Below are 17,538 nucleotides of genomic sequence, written 5' to 3'. Positions count from 1 at the left end.
GCAGGCCGCGGGGGAGCAGCAGGAGCGTGCTTCCCGTGCACAGGGGACCCCCATTCCTGTTCTCGAGGCACCGTGGTGCAGAGCCAGGAGCCTAGGGGCTGGGGCTCTGCCATGAAATGCCTGGGGCGGCTTCGTCACCTCTCCGTGGCTCTGCGTCTCCACCTGGACACCGGTTTTCCAGCTGCGAGCTGGCTGGAAATCACAGAACAATAGAAAAGTTGGGTGGGAAGAGACCTCAGGGGGTCACATCTAGTCCAGTCCCCTGCTGCAAGCGGGACTAGCCCCAACGACATCACCCCAGCCAGCACTTTGTCTACCTGGGTCCTTGGAAGAAGGGTGTTTCCCAGCTCTGCATTCATGGGGATGGTCTTGGGGCAAGACTGTCCCACTGCAGGAGCTCAGAGCACGTAATCCACACCTGTGTTGACCCGGGCCCTTAGACGAGATGGGCAAGGTGCAGTGCAGTCTTACTGGCGCAACTTGTCCAGGCGGGAGAGAGAGGGGACGGGATTTGGGTGTTCAGAGCTGCCGTCAGCTCTGGGAAACAAATAGTCATGGTTCAAGCCGAGTCCCGAATGGTTTTTCTGGGATGGTTGGATTGCACCAGCCCTCCATGCAGGGGATACCATTGATGCTGCCTGCAGCCTTGAATGCTGATAGACATCTCTGCTTCGTGGTAGAAAGAGAGACCAGGAGCTCAACTATTGAGGGGGGCACGGTGGATCTGGGGTGGGCTTCCTTAGATCGTAGCTTGGCAAATATGTGCAGGTTCACGCCGAGTAAACCAGGTGCAGATGTGAGCTGCAGCAGAACAAGAGTGTAGGCAGATCAGCAGAGAAAAGTGGGTAAAACAAGGCAGCATGAAGTGACATGACCCCAATCACAGTAACCTCATTTTTTCTGTTCTGTCAGGGTAGGCACTTGGAAGGGGAAGATTGTACCTGGCCTTGCCGTGGGTGCACAATGCAAGCAGGAGAGGGGATGAGAAGCCATCCTTTTATGCGATTCAGGGAAGGACCAGGTAGCACAGTGGTCCCCGAGATGGACTGAATGCTGCTGAATACTCCCACTGGGGCAGCCAGTGAAAGCTTACGTTTGTAAGCCAGCCTAGGCCTTGGGTATGCCTCATGGGGAGTTTTTAGTCTCCTGACATCCCTTTGTTTCATTTTCCCATTGACCTGGCCCTCAGTCATAGCACGGTGCCACACACAACTGCATCTGCTGTGGATCGAAGAGCAGGAAAGGCAGGTATTAGTGAAGGGATCCATGTCAGCTCAGACAGCAGAAACTTCTGGGATCCTTTAGTACCATCATTTGAATCCTACAGTTCACGTTCAAAAACCTGCCTGCATTTTTTGCTCAGTCATTGCTGTTTGATTATCTAACTTCTCTCGTCCATCAACCATGTTCCAGCAAGAGGGTGCGGCGCACGCAGCCCAGGCACGCCGAGTCCAAGGCAAAACAAGCCATGCACGAGCTGTTTCTTGTCCCAGGACCTCCTGCATTCACACGGGGGATTTTCAGCCACCTTCTACCTCAATTTTACAAAGCAATTCTGTTAGGGGAAGTATTTGTTCTTTGGGTGCTGCCATTTAGCCTGTCTACCTTCCAGGCTGAGGGTTAAATATGGAAGTACTGTATTACTTATGGCTCTGGAAGAGGGATTCACTTGAATGATTTCACTTAGCCTGTTGCATGCTGATGTGTGAAGTAATTAGCAAGGACACAGGCAGCCTGATCACTCCCAGGATGAAATACAAAGGGCAAGTAGGAATCTGAATGCACAGGTGAATAGCATGAAATCTGAATATTGATATAGCCACTACCCAGCAGCTTTGAAGATGGTATGTAATATTGGCCACCTGTGGAAGTGGAATATATGTGAAGCACTGCATAGCCAAGGGTTGCTTTAACCATCATAGCTTCAAGTGTATAACCCCTAGCCAATTCCTTGATGAAATCTCCATAGGGGGAACCCAGTTCTTCATCCTATGGGGGTATATGCAGCCTGCCAAGTGATCTGCATTTTCATGACACTCAGTATAAGGTGTAGGTTTGTCCTGCTGGCTTTGACCAGAATTTCCACTCTTCCCACCATGATTGCACAGTGCTGTGGGTGCATCTCACACAACTGGCCCTCGGTTTTCTAAGGGTCTCTGAGCACTTCGGTAATACAGATAGATAATATTAAAAAAAAGGAAGAAAAACAGACAAGCCCCAAGCCCTATCAAACTAATCCATTGACTTCGCCCTCTAGGAAAGAATCAGAAAGAGATTGTTACGGTTACTCCTGTTTTTGCAAGACTAGGGTGGCTTTTAATGCTATAATGATGGAAAGACATAAATACAAAGGTTGCAGATCTACGCGTGTCGTAACTCCTCTACTTTCCAGTGGCTCATTTTTCAGCGGCTGTCATTGTCCAAAATGCTGCCAGACCAGATCTCTCCTAGATGCACTCTCTTGTGAAAAGGAGAATAAATAGAAGAGAAGCCGTGCAATTATCTTGGTAGGTGACAGACACCCTAAATCCCTCTTTGAATGAGCAAGGGAGTGAGTGGCTGTGCGCTCGCATGGTTGCAACAATGCTGAAGCAGGAAGAAACGCTAAGCTTTCTCTGAGCCCTCGCTACCTCTCTGCCCGGGGGAGCTATCCGGTTTCTGGAGGAAGCAAGAATTTCTGAACCCGTTAAAAGAGCTGGTAGAACGTGTAGAGCAGCAATCCTCAACCTTTTTTTAGACTCAAGGTGCTCCTAGTCAGACTCAAGGCACCCCTTGGGAAGTGCCAGCTCTTAACTTTCCCTCAACAAAAGAAACAATAGAACAATTCTCCTGCTGCAACCCCCCCCCAAAAAAACTCCAAAAGGCCAGATTTTGTTCACAAAAAGATTCACCGTGTGAGTTGCATGTGGGTGTTGCACCCCTAAATACTGCAGATCACCCCCCAGGCACCCTCGAGAGCATCTCATAGGACCCCAGAGTGATGCAGCACTCCCCAAAGTTGGGACTCCCTGGTGTAGGAGGAACTGCACCTTCTTCCCTCCAGCAGTGGGAGTGGGATTAAAAATAATAATAAAAAAAAAAAAAAAAAAAAATCACTATTTAATCAATTGATTGCTACAGTCCCAAAGTCCCGCCAGTATATTGGCTCTCAGGAAGAAAGTAAGACTCAGAAAGGGCTGGCTTCAGGCCCAAAAGGCTGCACAGCACATTCCCCACCCCATCACACACTAAATGGGAAGAGAAAATCTCCAGGCTATAGAGACCCCGCGCTGGCCCTTTAAAACCCTCTCGGTCTCTCATTGGTTGCTGGGAGCGCAGGCGGAACCAATCATCGGCCCGCTTAGTCGGCAGGCTAGGCGGAAGCCTCCCGCTAGCCAATAGTGGAGCGCGTTGTTGTTCCTAGCCGACCGAGGTAAACGGCTGGGCGGCCATGTTGCGGAGCAGCCCGGACGAGGCGGACGGCGGCAGCCGGCTCCTCACGAGCGCGGCGGCGCGTATGGAAGTGAGGTGCGGGGCGGGGACGTCAGTCCAGGGTGGACTGTAAGCCCCAGGCCTTAGGTTTATGCAAATTGTGTCATATTGTTTTTAAAATAAACGGAGTGTTAAAACGATTGTTGAACGCTCACTTGTTTTTCTCCAAAGATGGGTTCAGGGATTCACAAACAGGAACGTTGGTTTTGTCAATCACGAGACCATCTGCTACCCCTGCGGCAATTACATCCTTTTTGTTGACATCGAAACAAAGAAGAAGACAGTGCTGCAGTGTAAGAGTGGCCGTGTGGGAGCCTTTGCAGTGAATGGAGCCAGTGGAGTGGTGGCTTTCTCAGACCAGAAGCTCAACCCCGTCATTTATATCTACACTTTTCCAGGACTGATTAACTGGAGAGAATTAAAAGGTACTGGTGGGAGTATCCTTCTCTGTCCTTATTCTATGCACATATTAAATCGTGAGCACCTGAAAGGTGTTCCCGTGAGACTAGACCCCTATTGAAGTAGTGTGGTAGCAAGCTATTTAATGGCAGGGGATTCAGGGAGCAGTGAAAGAGTTTGATGCTGCTTTCAGTTAAAGTCCCAACCTTTAGACAAACAAAAACCTCATTGGATTTGTGAGCACAGCCAAAATCTGAAGGCTACGGCAGTATTAAGGGCTAGTCCTGTTGTTGCAATGGACTGCCGTGGGAACAGGAATGGCTCCCAAATCAGCAGTGCTAGCAGCTTTGATCACATCATCTGGATCAGTCTTTAATAAAATACCCATTAATAATATTGTTTCTTTTCTGTCAGAAAATGGAATTTAACAAATATGCGCGTGGCTTTTTGTAATAGTCTAAAACGGTGTCATTTGATGTTTTTATGGCCCGTGCTTCTGAAGTGGTAAACTGTCAGACCTGTCCTTCCTTGACCATTCTCTATGAAACAGAAAGTCTTACTCCATAGAAAGCAGAAGTTGGTTTAGATTGGTTCTCAGTAGTTTAATTGCTGGCTACATAACTTTGGTCTTTTAAAGAGAATTCAACACTTGAAGAATGATGTCAGTCTTCCCTCACAAGACTTTATTTTAAACAATAGAAATAAGATCAGGTAAACAAAATCCTTTGAAAGACAAAAGTGCCTTTCTCGAATTAGGAAGGTGTATTCACTAAAAAGCAAAACACCGCAGCCTAAAGACTCTTCTTTAAACCTGGTGTGCAGTGCACAGATGCAAGTCATCAGTAATTTGAGAGGAAAAATGTATAGCCTCAGTAAAAGAGGGAATTTGACAACAAGCATTTCAAGAGCATGAGCACCTAAAGTAACAACATAAAAGGCTTCATATTGCATTATACCAATGGTCCATCTAGCCTAGTATCCTGCTTCCAACAGTAGTAAGTAGTAGGTGGTTTAGAGAGAGAGTATATCAACAGAGCATGTGGGAATGGAATTGCTGAGGGAGAAGGGGCAAAATGGAATTAAATTAAAGGAAAATATAGACTTAATAAGAGAAACATTTCCTACCAGAGTTATTAGACTAGGTAGTCTCCCAAGGAAAGTGGTGGAAACCCCATCTTCTAAGACATCTGAGATGAGGGAGGACAGATATTTCCTGTGGTTCAAAGCCTGGAGGTTCAATTTATTTACTTGTCCATGCCACAGTCTTCCTGTCTACCCTTGATTAAGTCAGTATCTGAATTTTGGTGTGCCACAGTTTCTCCATCTGTAAAGTATTTCTTCTCTACTTCATGGAGAAGTCAATGTATGAACCAAACTTCACAAAGCACTTGAGATGCATGGAGAGTAAGCACTGTAGAAGTCCAAAGCATTATTAAAACTAGATGGGAAGCCCCCATCTTTTTTTAAGAACCCATTATGAAAATTGGCTTTATGTGGTCACAACACAATGAATGAGCAGGAATAGATCAAGCATCAAGCCTGTGGCACAGATGGAACAAAGTATTAGAATTAGATCTATGATTGTCCAATGTGAACATGTGAAGTCCATGTCCACTGTGAAGTCTTTATTTTTATATTCTAGGTCAAGCTCAGCTAGACTACACCTTACTTGCGTTCAGTTACATGGGTCCATACCTGGCCAGTTATTCGTCAGTTCCAGAATTTGCCCTTTCAATCTGGTAAGTGTCAGACACATTTCTTTAATGCTGAGTACAAACCATGAAAACAAGCCATGGGCAGCAAGTTAACTATCTGATCAGTCTTGGAAACTGAATATAGAGGTAATTGTGATAAGAAGGTGGTCTGTTGGCCAAGCATAGTGCTGGTAGCTGGGAACCACTAAATTCTGACACTGACCATCTGTGTGGTCTTGAGTACATCATTTAATTCTTATTAGGTTAATCACTGCAAAATGTGGATAATAAATCCCAAGACTCTCAGGCTTATGTAAGGATTAATTAGTTAAAATGTGTAAAGCAGATTGAAGACACAAAGTGCTAAATATTTGTTTTCCCTTGGGAGTACTTGGCACTCCTGTTGAGTCTCTTTAAGAATGCCCACTGTTTCTGTTTAACACATCCCCCCTCTTGATGTCTTATGCTGCAGTTTCCAGCTGGGATTGGGGATGTTTGCACAGAGACAACATGTGCGTCTTGTTTGCTGCTCAGTTTTACAGACATCTTGGCCTGTGAAGGAGTGGGTTGGGAATATGGAGGCTGCTGCCACCTCTAGAACTCGAGTAAATAAAACACTGTAGCCAGTTCTCAGTGCCTGATGGAGAATAAAAACATTCAGCAAGTACTGTGCCTGTGCATACCAGCCCAGGAATTAGGTTTAAATGTACTTCACAGCTGATAAAATGTGTCAGCCAAACAGGAGTCTGCCCTGAAGAGCTTACAATCTAAAATATCAGAGGTGGTTAGCCATGTTAGTCAGAGGTCAAGCAGCGGGTAAGACAGAGTGGCACCTTGGAGACTAACTGGCTCAGAGAGGCATGAGGCAACAACTCAGTTCATCAGCTGCATCTGGCAAAGTAGGCTGTGACCTATGAAAACTCAGTTAGTTTGTAAGGTGCTACCCTAACTTACTTTCTACCAGTTGAAAGCTGTGAATAGCCACTATTCAGAACAAAATTAACATGCTTGACCCAGTGTATCTCTCTGCACATTTAAAACTTCCACCAGTTCAAAAGATTCCCCTCACCAAGAAACATTCCATATCTTTAAAACAGCGAATGCCCCTGGAAATTGTGAAACATATTGAAGTTGTCCAAATTTCCAAGACCACCCACACTGCAAGCCTATTCATGAGCAAAGCAATCACAATGAATGTGATTTCAGGAATGGAATGATTTACAATTCAAGTTTAAAATAATTTATTATGAACTCAAGATATTCTTACAATACTAGGGCTTGATTCTGCAATCATTTTCTCACAGATGCCTGATACTCATTGGAGGATCAGGGCTTTTATCTATGCTGTCTGATTACAGTGTGCATTTATTATAGAAATAGCATCTTTGCAGGATGGAAAACAGCAGAATATGAAGTATTGTTCTTCTGTGATTGCAATATGCTATTTGCACAATGTCTGAGTCTGTACTTTATGCACTATAGTCCTTGCATTGTTTGCTATGCACAGATAAAAGAAATGTTTTGGAAGTTAACTCAGGCTTGAAGTATAGAAAGCCTATGGATAATAAAAGCTGCTTTTCATGGGAGATATTTTATCCCTAGATCTGTCTTCTGTTTTGTTCAAAGCAGTGACTCGGTGCCAGATTCTTTTTCAGATGCATGCAATATATCATTTCAGATCTTAATAAATTAACCACTTTAAAAAGATCTTGGCACTGGTTGTTCTATATGAGTTCAGAACATAATGGGAGATCTTTAGGGAGAGACCTACATTGACTTTTTATGTCAGAATTTCAGCTTATAACTTATTAATGGAAATTATTAAACATGTGTGAAGACTTGTGCCTTTTTTGTTGTAGGGTGCTATTAATATTAACCATTGTCTTGCTTCCTGATAGGTGCCTGTGAGTGAATTTATCACAAACTATTCCAGCAGGATTCTACTAAATCCAATTATAGCAACATGTATACACTACAGTACTTCTTCATTCCAACCTTTGTGGTACAAAATACAGCAATAATTCTATCTCCAGATTCCGGTGGCATGCTTTATCATTAGCTTTAAATTGTAAATGTAAATGTTCAGTATGTTGCAATCAAATATATTGTTCAGGATATTACAAAATAATGCTTATAGTTCTCCTCCAACAAGTATAAGCATATAAAAATAAATGTTTTCTTTTTAATAATAATTGTAGCATTTTTCAATCACAAGTCTCAAGCTTGTAAGCTTTATATATCCTACCTCTATTTTATAAAAAGGAAAACTGAAGCACAGAAATGGGGGTAGGGAAGTAACTTGTCCAGAGCAACACAAGGAATCATTGGCAAGGCCAGGAACAACACCTGTGTCTCCTGCCTTTTGTCTAATGCCATGTTACAGAATATAATATAAATAAATTAAATCTAAATTGGCTTTGCACGGCACCTCTTTCAGAAGTGTCTCGTTTCAATGCTTGTGAGATATATATTCCTAGTAGCAATGATATTCACTGTATATGTCAATAATTATTCAGTATCTCTTTTAATTCCCATCAAGTGGAATTAACCTGATTAACTATAGAACGTGTTTGTCAGTGACAAAGGGCCTGACTCCTGAAAGGCATTGGACATCTTTTATCCCCAGGATCATCTAGCAGACCCACTCCAAATGGCTGGTCTGAATTTCTTGAGATTACATTACATTACATTACATTACATTACATTAGTTTTTTTCTCTTTCTCGAAGGAACTGGGAAGAAAATGTTCTTCTGTGCAGCAAATCTCAGTTGGGTATGACAGCAACCTCCTTGAGCTTTAATCCTCTGAGTTGGCACCAATTGTGCATGTCCAGTGAGAGTTCCATCACTATCTGGAATATTGAAAGGAGTGATGAAGAGCATCATCTCAAGCCAAAGTAAGGGACAGTCCTGCCAGGCTAAAATAAAATTTCTGAGACAGCTTTATTTTAGTGTCTAGAGCCTGTGACCTTGTTTTCAATGGGGGGTCAAAGATAGAGACTGTGGGTTGGATCCAGCCTGCAGAGCCCCGTCATCCATCCCCTGGTGCTACCTGTGGGTCTCAGAGTTGACCCACATGCCACCCATAGTGTGTGCCTGATTGGCCACACAGGGCCTGGGACTGTACCGCAGATAGCGCCTGCTTCAGTGAGCTGGGGATCCAGGTTGCATGCAGTGCCCGTATGGGGATGACTGGGGACTGTGTTGTGTGTGGTGCTTGCCCTAGCTGGTTCAGGATAGGTGCTGCATGCATCATGGGTCCTGGGCTGGCTGGAATGGGTGTCTGCCCCAGTCAGTTCAGGATGGGTGCTGCCTACACCATGGGTCCTGTACCACCTGTGCTGGATCTGGCATGGGAAAAGTGAAATTTGTGAGCCTGACCTGAATCATGGACTGCCTGTGTGCCATTCATCCAGCCTGCAGGGCCAGAAAAGTTTGACACCCTTGGTTTACAAAGAATCTGGATCTAATTAAGATTAACTGACAACCACTTAAGTCGCATCCAGTACAAATCTCCCTATTGGCTTATGTGCACAATGGTAGCAGTCTCCACCAAAAGGCATAGATCTGAATCGGAGAGGCTAGACTTCCTTCCCAATCCTGCAAGTGGTTCTGCTATAGCTCAACTAAGGGCGTTGCAAGGGAGCTCACTCTGCTGCTGTTGCCTGGGCTTACTCTGACTGGAGAGGTTTTTTTGAAATGAAGACCATCTGGTGAATGAAATGTATCTATTTTAGAGTGTAGCTGTAGTCACAAATAGGCTCTGCAGAAAAACTACTTAGGGTCTCATGTCTGTTTTCTTTGTGGCGTCCATATTCTGTGCGAGCAACGTACAGGTCTAAAGATGCTTTTACTATCAGTGTGATTCACTGAGCGTTGCAAACTTAGAGATCATCTACTTAAAAGGTTTGCTGCTTTAATTATGCTGATGTAATAATGGTATATCTGTTATATCTAATTCCAGTTGGGAACTGAAATAAGCTGTCGGATGCCAGGTATCTTTCTGTTAGTATAACTGCACTTATACCAGGGCTTTTAACAACAGAACTAAATAAGCAGAATATCAGAAATATACTGGTAAAAACTATAAGTAGGATTTGAAAATGTAGCTGGGTTCTTTCTGCCTTTTATCATTATGGTGTCCACATGAAAATATGTTGCTATACTACTTGTTCTCTCTTCATTCCAGTCTTCAGGGGCTGGCCTTGGCTTGAGGAATCTTTTTATTTATCAATTTTTACATAAAATTTCAATGAGTCATAAATCAGCATGTTTCTTAAGCTACACATATACCCACCCCTCTCCATTTAATATTCTGACTCTAACTGAATCCCAGCCAGAATGCAACCAGGAAATGCTTCTCCTTAGAGCATTTTTCATTTTTAAAGCACTGTACACACAATAGTAGGAATGTTCTGAAAATTGCTAGTTAGATAGGTATCCATTATTAACTCCTATTTACAGACAGGAAAAGCTGAGACACAGAACAGTTATTTGCCCAAGACGAGAAGGATTTGATACCAGGAGTAGATATTGGGCTAGAATGTGGAAGTTCAAATGACTGTTATTTACAGTATTAATGAAACCATACATGTCATGTAAAATGGTTATTTACAGCTGCATTTCTTTGAAATAAAATGGAGTCTTTTCTACTAGGATAGTAGCATAGGATCAGTGTCTCCTTGCTCTGTATCAGCATTTACTATTAATAAGTACTTCCTTAATTCATGTGCTATTCCTCTTCTTTCTTTCTTCTTTTTGTGCAGGCCTGTGCAACTTCCTGCTGAAGATGGGTCACAGATCTTTAATCAGAATCCCTTTTTTTCACATCCTGATACCCAAGATGCATACTATGGCCCTGTACTGCCAAATTCTGCTATTGCTGGGCTAATTGGGGATGAAGCAGAGCTATTCAGGGTAACTAGTGCTCTGTATCTAACTGGTAATGCAAAATGTTATGATTGTAACACTGCTGATGGATATAAACAAAATCCAGGACTGAAAGCTTGCCGAGCTGGCATGGTCCTATAAAAGAGTCTCTTCTCTCAACACTGTTTGATACTCACATTAACATTACAATTACAGTCTCATGGATGGTTTTGTATTTTAAACAGTCTCCCAGTTAAATCCCAGGAGGTTTAACCTCACCCTTTTAAGTTTTCAAAGGGAGCTAAAACTAGCTAATATGCGGTTCTTGTTTGAGTGGCCTCCGTTTGTTCCCATTTGTGGTATCAAGCTGTGGAATTACTCCAGCAAGCAGTTCTACTGGGACCACTCTCCATTCTTTTTGCCCCTCAGAGACTTACCAGAGTATACAAAGGAGAGTGGCCCCAGATACCCTTCAGTTCATTATCAGTGAGAAAACATGCAGTGAGCTTGAATCACACGCATGTCCTTGCTGCTTTTTCATCATCTTTTAATTGTGCCCCTAGGGAATATTTTCTTTCTAGTTAATTAGATTAATAGTTAGTTAGCACACGTTTTCTCCACTTGGAGACATAACAAACACATTTTTCCTAGCAGGCACTGGTATCACCTGGGTGATATACAATGGTGGAAGGGTTCGTCACACCCTTTTACTGCCTGGCAAGGCTTCTCAGGGCCAAATAACTTAAGTATAAATTCAGCACTAACTCTGGACATTTTTTAACCTAAGTGGCTCTGCACTGGCTTTCTTGGATCTGGTCCCAATATCTGTGATGGGTAAATGCCATCAAAGTGATACCAAGGTCCCCAGGCTTCTCTCAAGTCTCCTGTTTCAGGAACAAAATCCCTGTTTTCTAGGTTGATGTGATATGGTGCTGAGGTTCTAGCACTGTTCATGCAGTGCCAAGGTCCAGGGGTCCCACTGAGGTGATTTGATTTAGTTCTTATTTTCCTGGCATTTATTCTTTTCTGAGGTTCTTGGGTCCACTCTTGAGCTAATTTAGCACTGACATCTCGCGTACACTCATGTACTTACTTGTATCCTTATGGGTTAGTTTTATTTGGTTCTGACTTGGGTCCAGCATGTAGGGCTCAGGATTAGGGACCACAATATATTATTTAAATGGTCTGGTCTCCATTATACGTTATATTAGTGGGCATATCTACATGTGCATTAAGGTGCTTTTTCCTAATGCACTTTATATTTAGTACCTCTAATGTGAAGTACTAAATATATGCACATTTAGGCTGCCCTAATGTGTAGTACTGAAAGCGCATACTTTTTAAGTGATGCTTAACATGCAGTAGCCTATTTTACTGTGCATTAGCTTATTCGCACGTTATTTTATGTAATGCTTTAATGCACAGTAAAATAGGCTACTGCGCATTAAAGTGCATGTGTAGATGTGCCCATGTTGTCATAACTGTTTGACTCATGTAAGGGCATGGGCATAAAAAAGAACGATGGGTACTTCCTGTGTGGATGATTTTCACTTGCACTAAATGGAAGTTAATCCATGATATTTTATCCCTCAGTGAAAGAAGGGATATGTAACTTAATCAGTGCTCTCAAATTCTCATTCCCAGCCTCAGGCAATTTCCATTTCTATCTCAAATCAACAACTAATGTTGGTCTGTATTTCTCCAGTCTGTCCTAGATCCTGTTAAAACCTAAAACCACAGAAGACCCCCAAGAGGGCATTTAGTCCAATCCCTATGTTCCGCCTGTATATATCTCAAAGGTACTCCTCTAATCCAAAGGCGGCACCTATTACAGAATTCTTGTATTTTGCATAGAATTTGCAAGCTCTTGATTGTAGCATTATGTGTAGATTAAATATAGTTTGTTTTTTACTGAGATCTCATGGGGAAAAATGAAACAGTTATTACCGACAATATTCCCTCCCTCTCCAAGGAAGAAGAAAACATGCACAGCTCTCCATGGGTTGAGAGGTAGGGGAGAAGCTCTCCGCAGGCTTGTGTTGTCCAAGTCACAATCAAGCCAATGCCCTTTTTTTACTAGTTAAAGGAAGAAAATATAACTGATCCATTTTCAGCTTCTACTACTTAGCAGCTTAAACTGCCAAGCCAACCCCTGCACAAACTGATCGGCACGCCTGTGAAAGGTATTTCTTTTGAAGTAAAGACTTATCAAGAACCTTTTGTTGAGGGAAATGCAATGTCTAGGTGGCAAGCTCAGAGTGTTTTGCTCACCCAGAGAACTGCAGATTATGATCTATTTAATAATCCTGGGCATTTCAGGAAGAAAAGTATTGTAAATACTGCTCTTTGGGCTTTTTGCTGCCTCTTCCACATCAGCGTTGTGCTGGTTACACACAATACCAGCAAGTAGTTAGTATTATAAATTAATTGGATAGCATCACAAAAAGACATGAGCCATTCTCTGACCTTTTATATCTTTACACAGACAAATAAATAGGGGTTTTTTTCTTCCCTTATGCCTTGTATACTTTAATAAGGCACAGTGAGGATGTGCTGCCCTTCATGTGGGAGTCGATGGGAATTCTTCTGCTGAATTAAATGGGAACAGGAATGTGCTGTGGACAAAACTGGTCTTGACAGAATTCCATAGAAAAGTAAATTTAAATGTTTTGTCCCTACGTCTGAATCAGCTGAGGAACATGTTTTACGCTTGTATTTTTGGAGATCCATTGCTCCTACGGTGCTTCACAAGGTGATGTGGCTGAAGATCTAACCTAGTGTAACCACAATGGGGCAGCAGAATGAAAGGAAATACTGGCCCACATCCTGTTTCTCCTCTAGGCTGCCCCTTGCCTCATCTCATAAGCAAACTTCGTTACCTCCTCCCAGGAGAGATGATCCTGTTCCACCTCTAAGGTGGCTGGGGACCACTAGGCCATAGAGTCCCGGTCCCTCTGGCCCTTGTATCTTGCACTCCTGGTGGCTCAGCTTCAGCAGGAAGTTGAGAGATGGTTTCCACCCAACTTGGCTTATAGCCTTGTTGTCAGGGCAATCTTCTGGAAAGTGAGAAAGAAATGGGTCTGACTCTCCCATTTTGTCATGGGGGGGAAAGGTCTATATACCAGGTCTCCCATTTCCTGGGCCAGTGTTCTTGCCAAAGAGCTATTGGGCAAAAGGAGGGAAGCACCTCCTGTATTCAAGAGTGGATGGAGGTGCTGTGGCTTTATTTTGAATTCATCACTTGTTATTTAGATTCTGGTTCAGGTAGGCATCTCCCCTCTGACCTGTCTGGATCCCAGTGGAAACACCATCCGTGCAGGGTATCTGATAAAATAGATTAAGTTGAGGCAGTACAACAGTGGTTCTCAACCAAGGTGCTGCATCAGCTGGCAAAGCTTCAAGGATAAGTGGGAGTTCAGATACACGCTAGACCCAACAGTCACACAGGGCAGCTGCAGCCACCTTTCTGCTGAGTGCCTGGGTGACCTGGTTTGCCTTTGGAAGACACCTGTGTTTGAAGCCTAAATGCCTGACCCTGCCAGTTAGTATCTGCTCTTCCCCATTTGAGCAATTTAAGCCCTGTGGCACCTATGTGGAGGTATCTTAAAGGCTGCATAGGATTTGGTACTAAGTGACTTAAAATCACATGGGGGGTCTTTGACAAATCTTGGGCTATTTCTGACTCCATGTCCTGTGATTCCAGCATATGGAGTCACTGCAGACTCTTGAAAGACTCCAGAAATTTTCTAAAATGACAAACTAAATTATTTCACCTTCAGTACCCAAACTACCATCCCACATCTCACCATCACTTCACCAACTATTCATATTGAATTCTTTTAATCTTTCTTCTTAGCTCATCTAAAGATTGTGTTGCTTCTTCACAGAATTTGCATCAGTTTTCTTCTTTCTAGCTATGGTACTTGTAAGGCTGCAATTACTTTAGCACAATATTCTCAGCTAGGGTGCATCAGATAAACCTAATGTAGGAAAGAGCATGCCCTCCTGCTGCAGTCATTTCCCAGTACAGCCCCATACATGCCACCTGGAAACAGGCATGGGGTGGTTTCACCTCAACAGGGTGGCTTGGCAGCCTGGGGAGACAGCTGTTTGAGAACCCTGATTCCATAGATTTATCTCCAGGTTGCCACACTACCACAGCCATGGGAAACTGCCCCAGGCCACACACCTTTGTTTCCAAGAGATGGGTGCAGGGCTACACTAGGAGGTGAGTTTGCTCCTGCTTGCATTTGGATATCTAATAAGCTGAGGCAGTACAACAGTGGTTCTCAGCCAAGGTGCTGCTAAATTCAGAACAGTTATGGATGGGTGCCTTGACCTTAAAAAGGTTCAGAACACTTCTGTAGTATCCCATTGTTTCTCACCCCTCTGACCCTCGTATTTGCATTTTCACTGACCTGCATTCTTGCATACTGGCTCCTGGCTTCTTTCCTATCCAAGAAGAGCACAAAATGACTGGAGATGCTCTCTCTGCCTGAAGAAGAGTGTTTATACCCAAAAGCTTGCAAAGACATTTTTTTTCAAACTATTTTAGTTGGTCTAATAAAAAATATCAGATTTGCCCAAAGAACCCTGTCTGCCAATGTCCTTAGACCAACACAGCTACAACCAACACCTCTGTAGTATCTCAGCCCCTTGCAATTGTTAATGCATTTATTTGAACTAAGCCCCATAACATACAGAAGAGCTATTACCCTTGTTTTACAGATGGGACATTTAGGCAGAGAGAAGATAAGTAACTTTGTCCCAAAGAGTGGTAGAGAGATAAATAGTAATAACAGGGCAGTCTTACGGGACAATCTGGATGGTTTGGTAAGCTAATACCATACAAATAAGACATATTTTAATACAGTCGAATGCTAGATCATATATATGAGTGCAAAGAATACAGACCTTACTTACAAATTGGAGGACTGTATGCTAGAAAGCTAAGACTTGGAGAAGGATTTAGGGTCATAATGGACAAATGGACCTGAGGTTCTAGGGCAATGGAGGGCAAAGAAGGCTGATCTCATTTCAGGGTGTATATAAAGAAGAATAATGAATAAGAATCAGAAAGTGATTTCATCTCTGCATGTAGCATTGATGAGCCTGAGGCAAAACACTGCATCCAGTTCTAGTGTTCACATTCTAAAATAGACATTGAAAAATTAGAGGGTACAGAAAGGAGCCACAAAAACATTATTCAAGGGCTGGAAAAATGCCTTGTATAGAGCAACTTAAAGAGCTAAGTATGTTGAATTTCTCAAAAAAAAAGATTGGCAGATTGAGAGTTAAATTGATTATGGTGTGTAAATACTTTCAAAGAGAAAATGCTCAATACTAAACTCATCCACTTGTTAGAGAAATACATGTATAATGAGAACTAAGGATGAGAAATTAAATCCATACAATTCCAAATGAAACTTAAGGTGCATTTTTTAACAGCGAGGATGACAATGACTGGAGCAAACTACCAAGGGCTGTCAGTATCTTCAGACTAAGACTGGGTGGCCAGCTGGTAGATAATTTGTAGTCATACACAAGTTATTAGATAGCTGTGAAGGGATAAATGAGTGAAATTCTATGGCCTGTGTTTTACAAGTGTTCAGACAAGATGATCTAATGACCTTTCCTGACTTCACGTTTATGTATCTGTGAACAGAAATGTTTGCCAATAATTGAAGGTCATTGATTTTTTTTATATTGAAGCCAAAAGATGACATCCAGCCTTCAGTGCACCCTACTGTCCACTGCTGGAGTGCAACCTCTGACCTGTATGTGGGCTGTGAAGAGGGATGTATTTTGGTGATTAATTCTGAGACACTGGAAACTTCTCTTCTTCATCAGAAATTTCCAACTGGTAAGAAACAGCTGGATTAAGGTGGGGTGTGTATGTACACACACTAGGTCATTTTTCAGATTCATGTTTCTTTTCTTAGTATAATTGTTCAGTTTTTAGAAGAGACAAACCTATTTTTAAGCCCCAACTCCCTAAACACATTTTTCCTTTGACAGAAACACTAAGTGCTTCAGTGCGTTAGTTCATTACAAACAAAATGCGAGTAATTCAGGTTTCATTAGCAACCTTACAGAACTGACAAAAATCATTTATAGGGCAGGCATACAAATCTCATATTATTGTTACTGATTGATCGATCGATTAATCATCTGATCACAAACAACATTTTTGATGTCTGCACTAGAAAATTGTCATATTCTATCATGTTAACTACCATGATACTACAACTTGGGACTCTGCAGACAAGGTGTTTTTGAACAGCATGTCAGTTTGTCATGGTTAATCTTGTGGTAACAGTTGCAGTTTCTACGGACTTGAATAGCATGTAACATAATGTTAGTTAACATGATTTCTCAAGCCCCTGTGAAGAGGAAACAACAGAGAATTCATTCTCTGTCCCAAAGAGCAGGCATTTGTGAATGCACACAGAAAGGGGATTCATCACAAAGCAAAGCTGGGTTACTTTTTATTTAACTTTAAATGAACAACGAATGCATTGTTCATAGAATCATAGAATCAGTGAGTCGGAAGGGACCTAGACAGATCATCTAGCCCGACCCCCTGCCATGGACAGGAAAGAGCACTGGGGGTGGCAGGGGTCATAAGACCCCAGCCAGGTGCCTATCCAGTCTCCTCTTGAAGATTTCCAGGGAAGGTGAGAACACCACCTCTCTGGGGAGCCTATTCCAGGCTCTGGCCACCCTTACAGTGAAGTAGTTCTTCCTAATATCTAATCTAAACCAACCCTCCTACAGCTTGTGACCATTGTTCCTGGTGACTCCAAGGGGGGCCCTGGTGAACAGACTTTCCCCGAGTCCCTGCTGGTGGCCCCTGATACGGGTGTCAGTAAGAAATAATGGTTTAGAAATTCCAAAGCCAACTGACTAGCAGTAACCTTGTTTTGTTCTTTTATCTATAATATACACTAGTTTTAAGGCAGCAGCAAGCAGTGCTGACATGCAAAAATAAGGGTACTTGCTGCAAGCATGGTGGTAAAATCAGATTCGGGTGGGCATCCTCCACAAATTGTCTGTTAATCTTTCACAGATTTTCATAGATTTCATAGACATTAGGGCTGGAAGGG

At 42.8% G+C, this 17,538-nt stretch overlaps 1 protein-coding gene across 2 annotated transcripts in view; it reads left to right on the top strand.

Moving 5' to 3' along the window:
• The first annotated feature begins 3,431 nt into the window (after window positions 1-3,431).
• The window catches only part of CFAP43 (cilia and flagella associated protein 43), a 64,106-nt gene continuing 49,999 nt past the window's right edge, over window positions 3,432-17,538 (top strand). For both annotated transcript variants that reach the window (XM_019502773.1, XM_019502772.1), the window contains exons 1-6: window positions 3,432-3,507; window positions 3,643-3,896; window positions 5,513-5,609; window positions 8,293-8,460; window positions 10,330-10,480; window positions 16,145-16,295. In XM_019502773.1, the coding sequence (XP_019358318.1) occupies window positions 3,497-3,507; window positions 3,643-3,896; window positions 5,513-5,609; window positions 8,293-8,460; window positions 10,330-10,480; window positions 16,145-16,295 (832 nt within the window). In that variant the 5' untranslated portion in view covers window positions 3,432-3,496. The remainder of the gene's footprint in view (window positions 3,508-3,642; window positions 3,897-5,512; window positions 5,610-8,292; window positions 8,461-10,329; window positions 10,481-16,144; window positions 16,296-17,538) is intronic.

This window comes from Gavialis gangeticus, unplaced genomic scaffold, assembly GCF_001723915.1.
Source record: "Gavialis gangeticus isolate Ggan-Ray unplaced genomic scaffold, GavGan_comp1, whole genome shotgun sequence".
Lineage (NCBI taxonomy): Eukaryota > Metazoa > Chordata > Crocodylia > Gavialidae > Gavialis > Gavialis gangeticus.
This window is presented reverse-complemented; position numbering and strand designations above follow the sequence as displayed.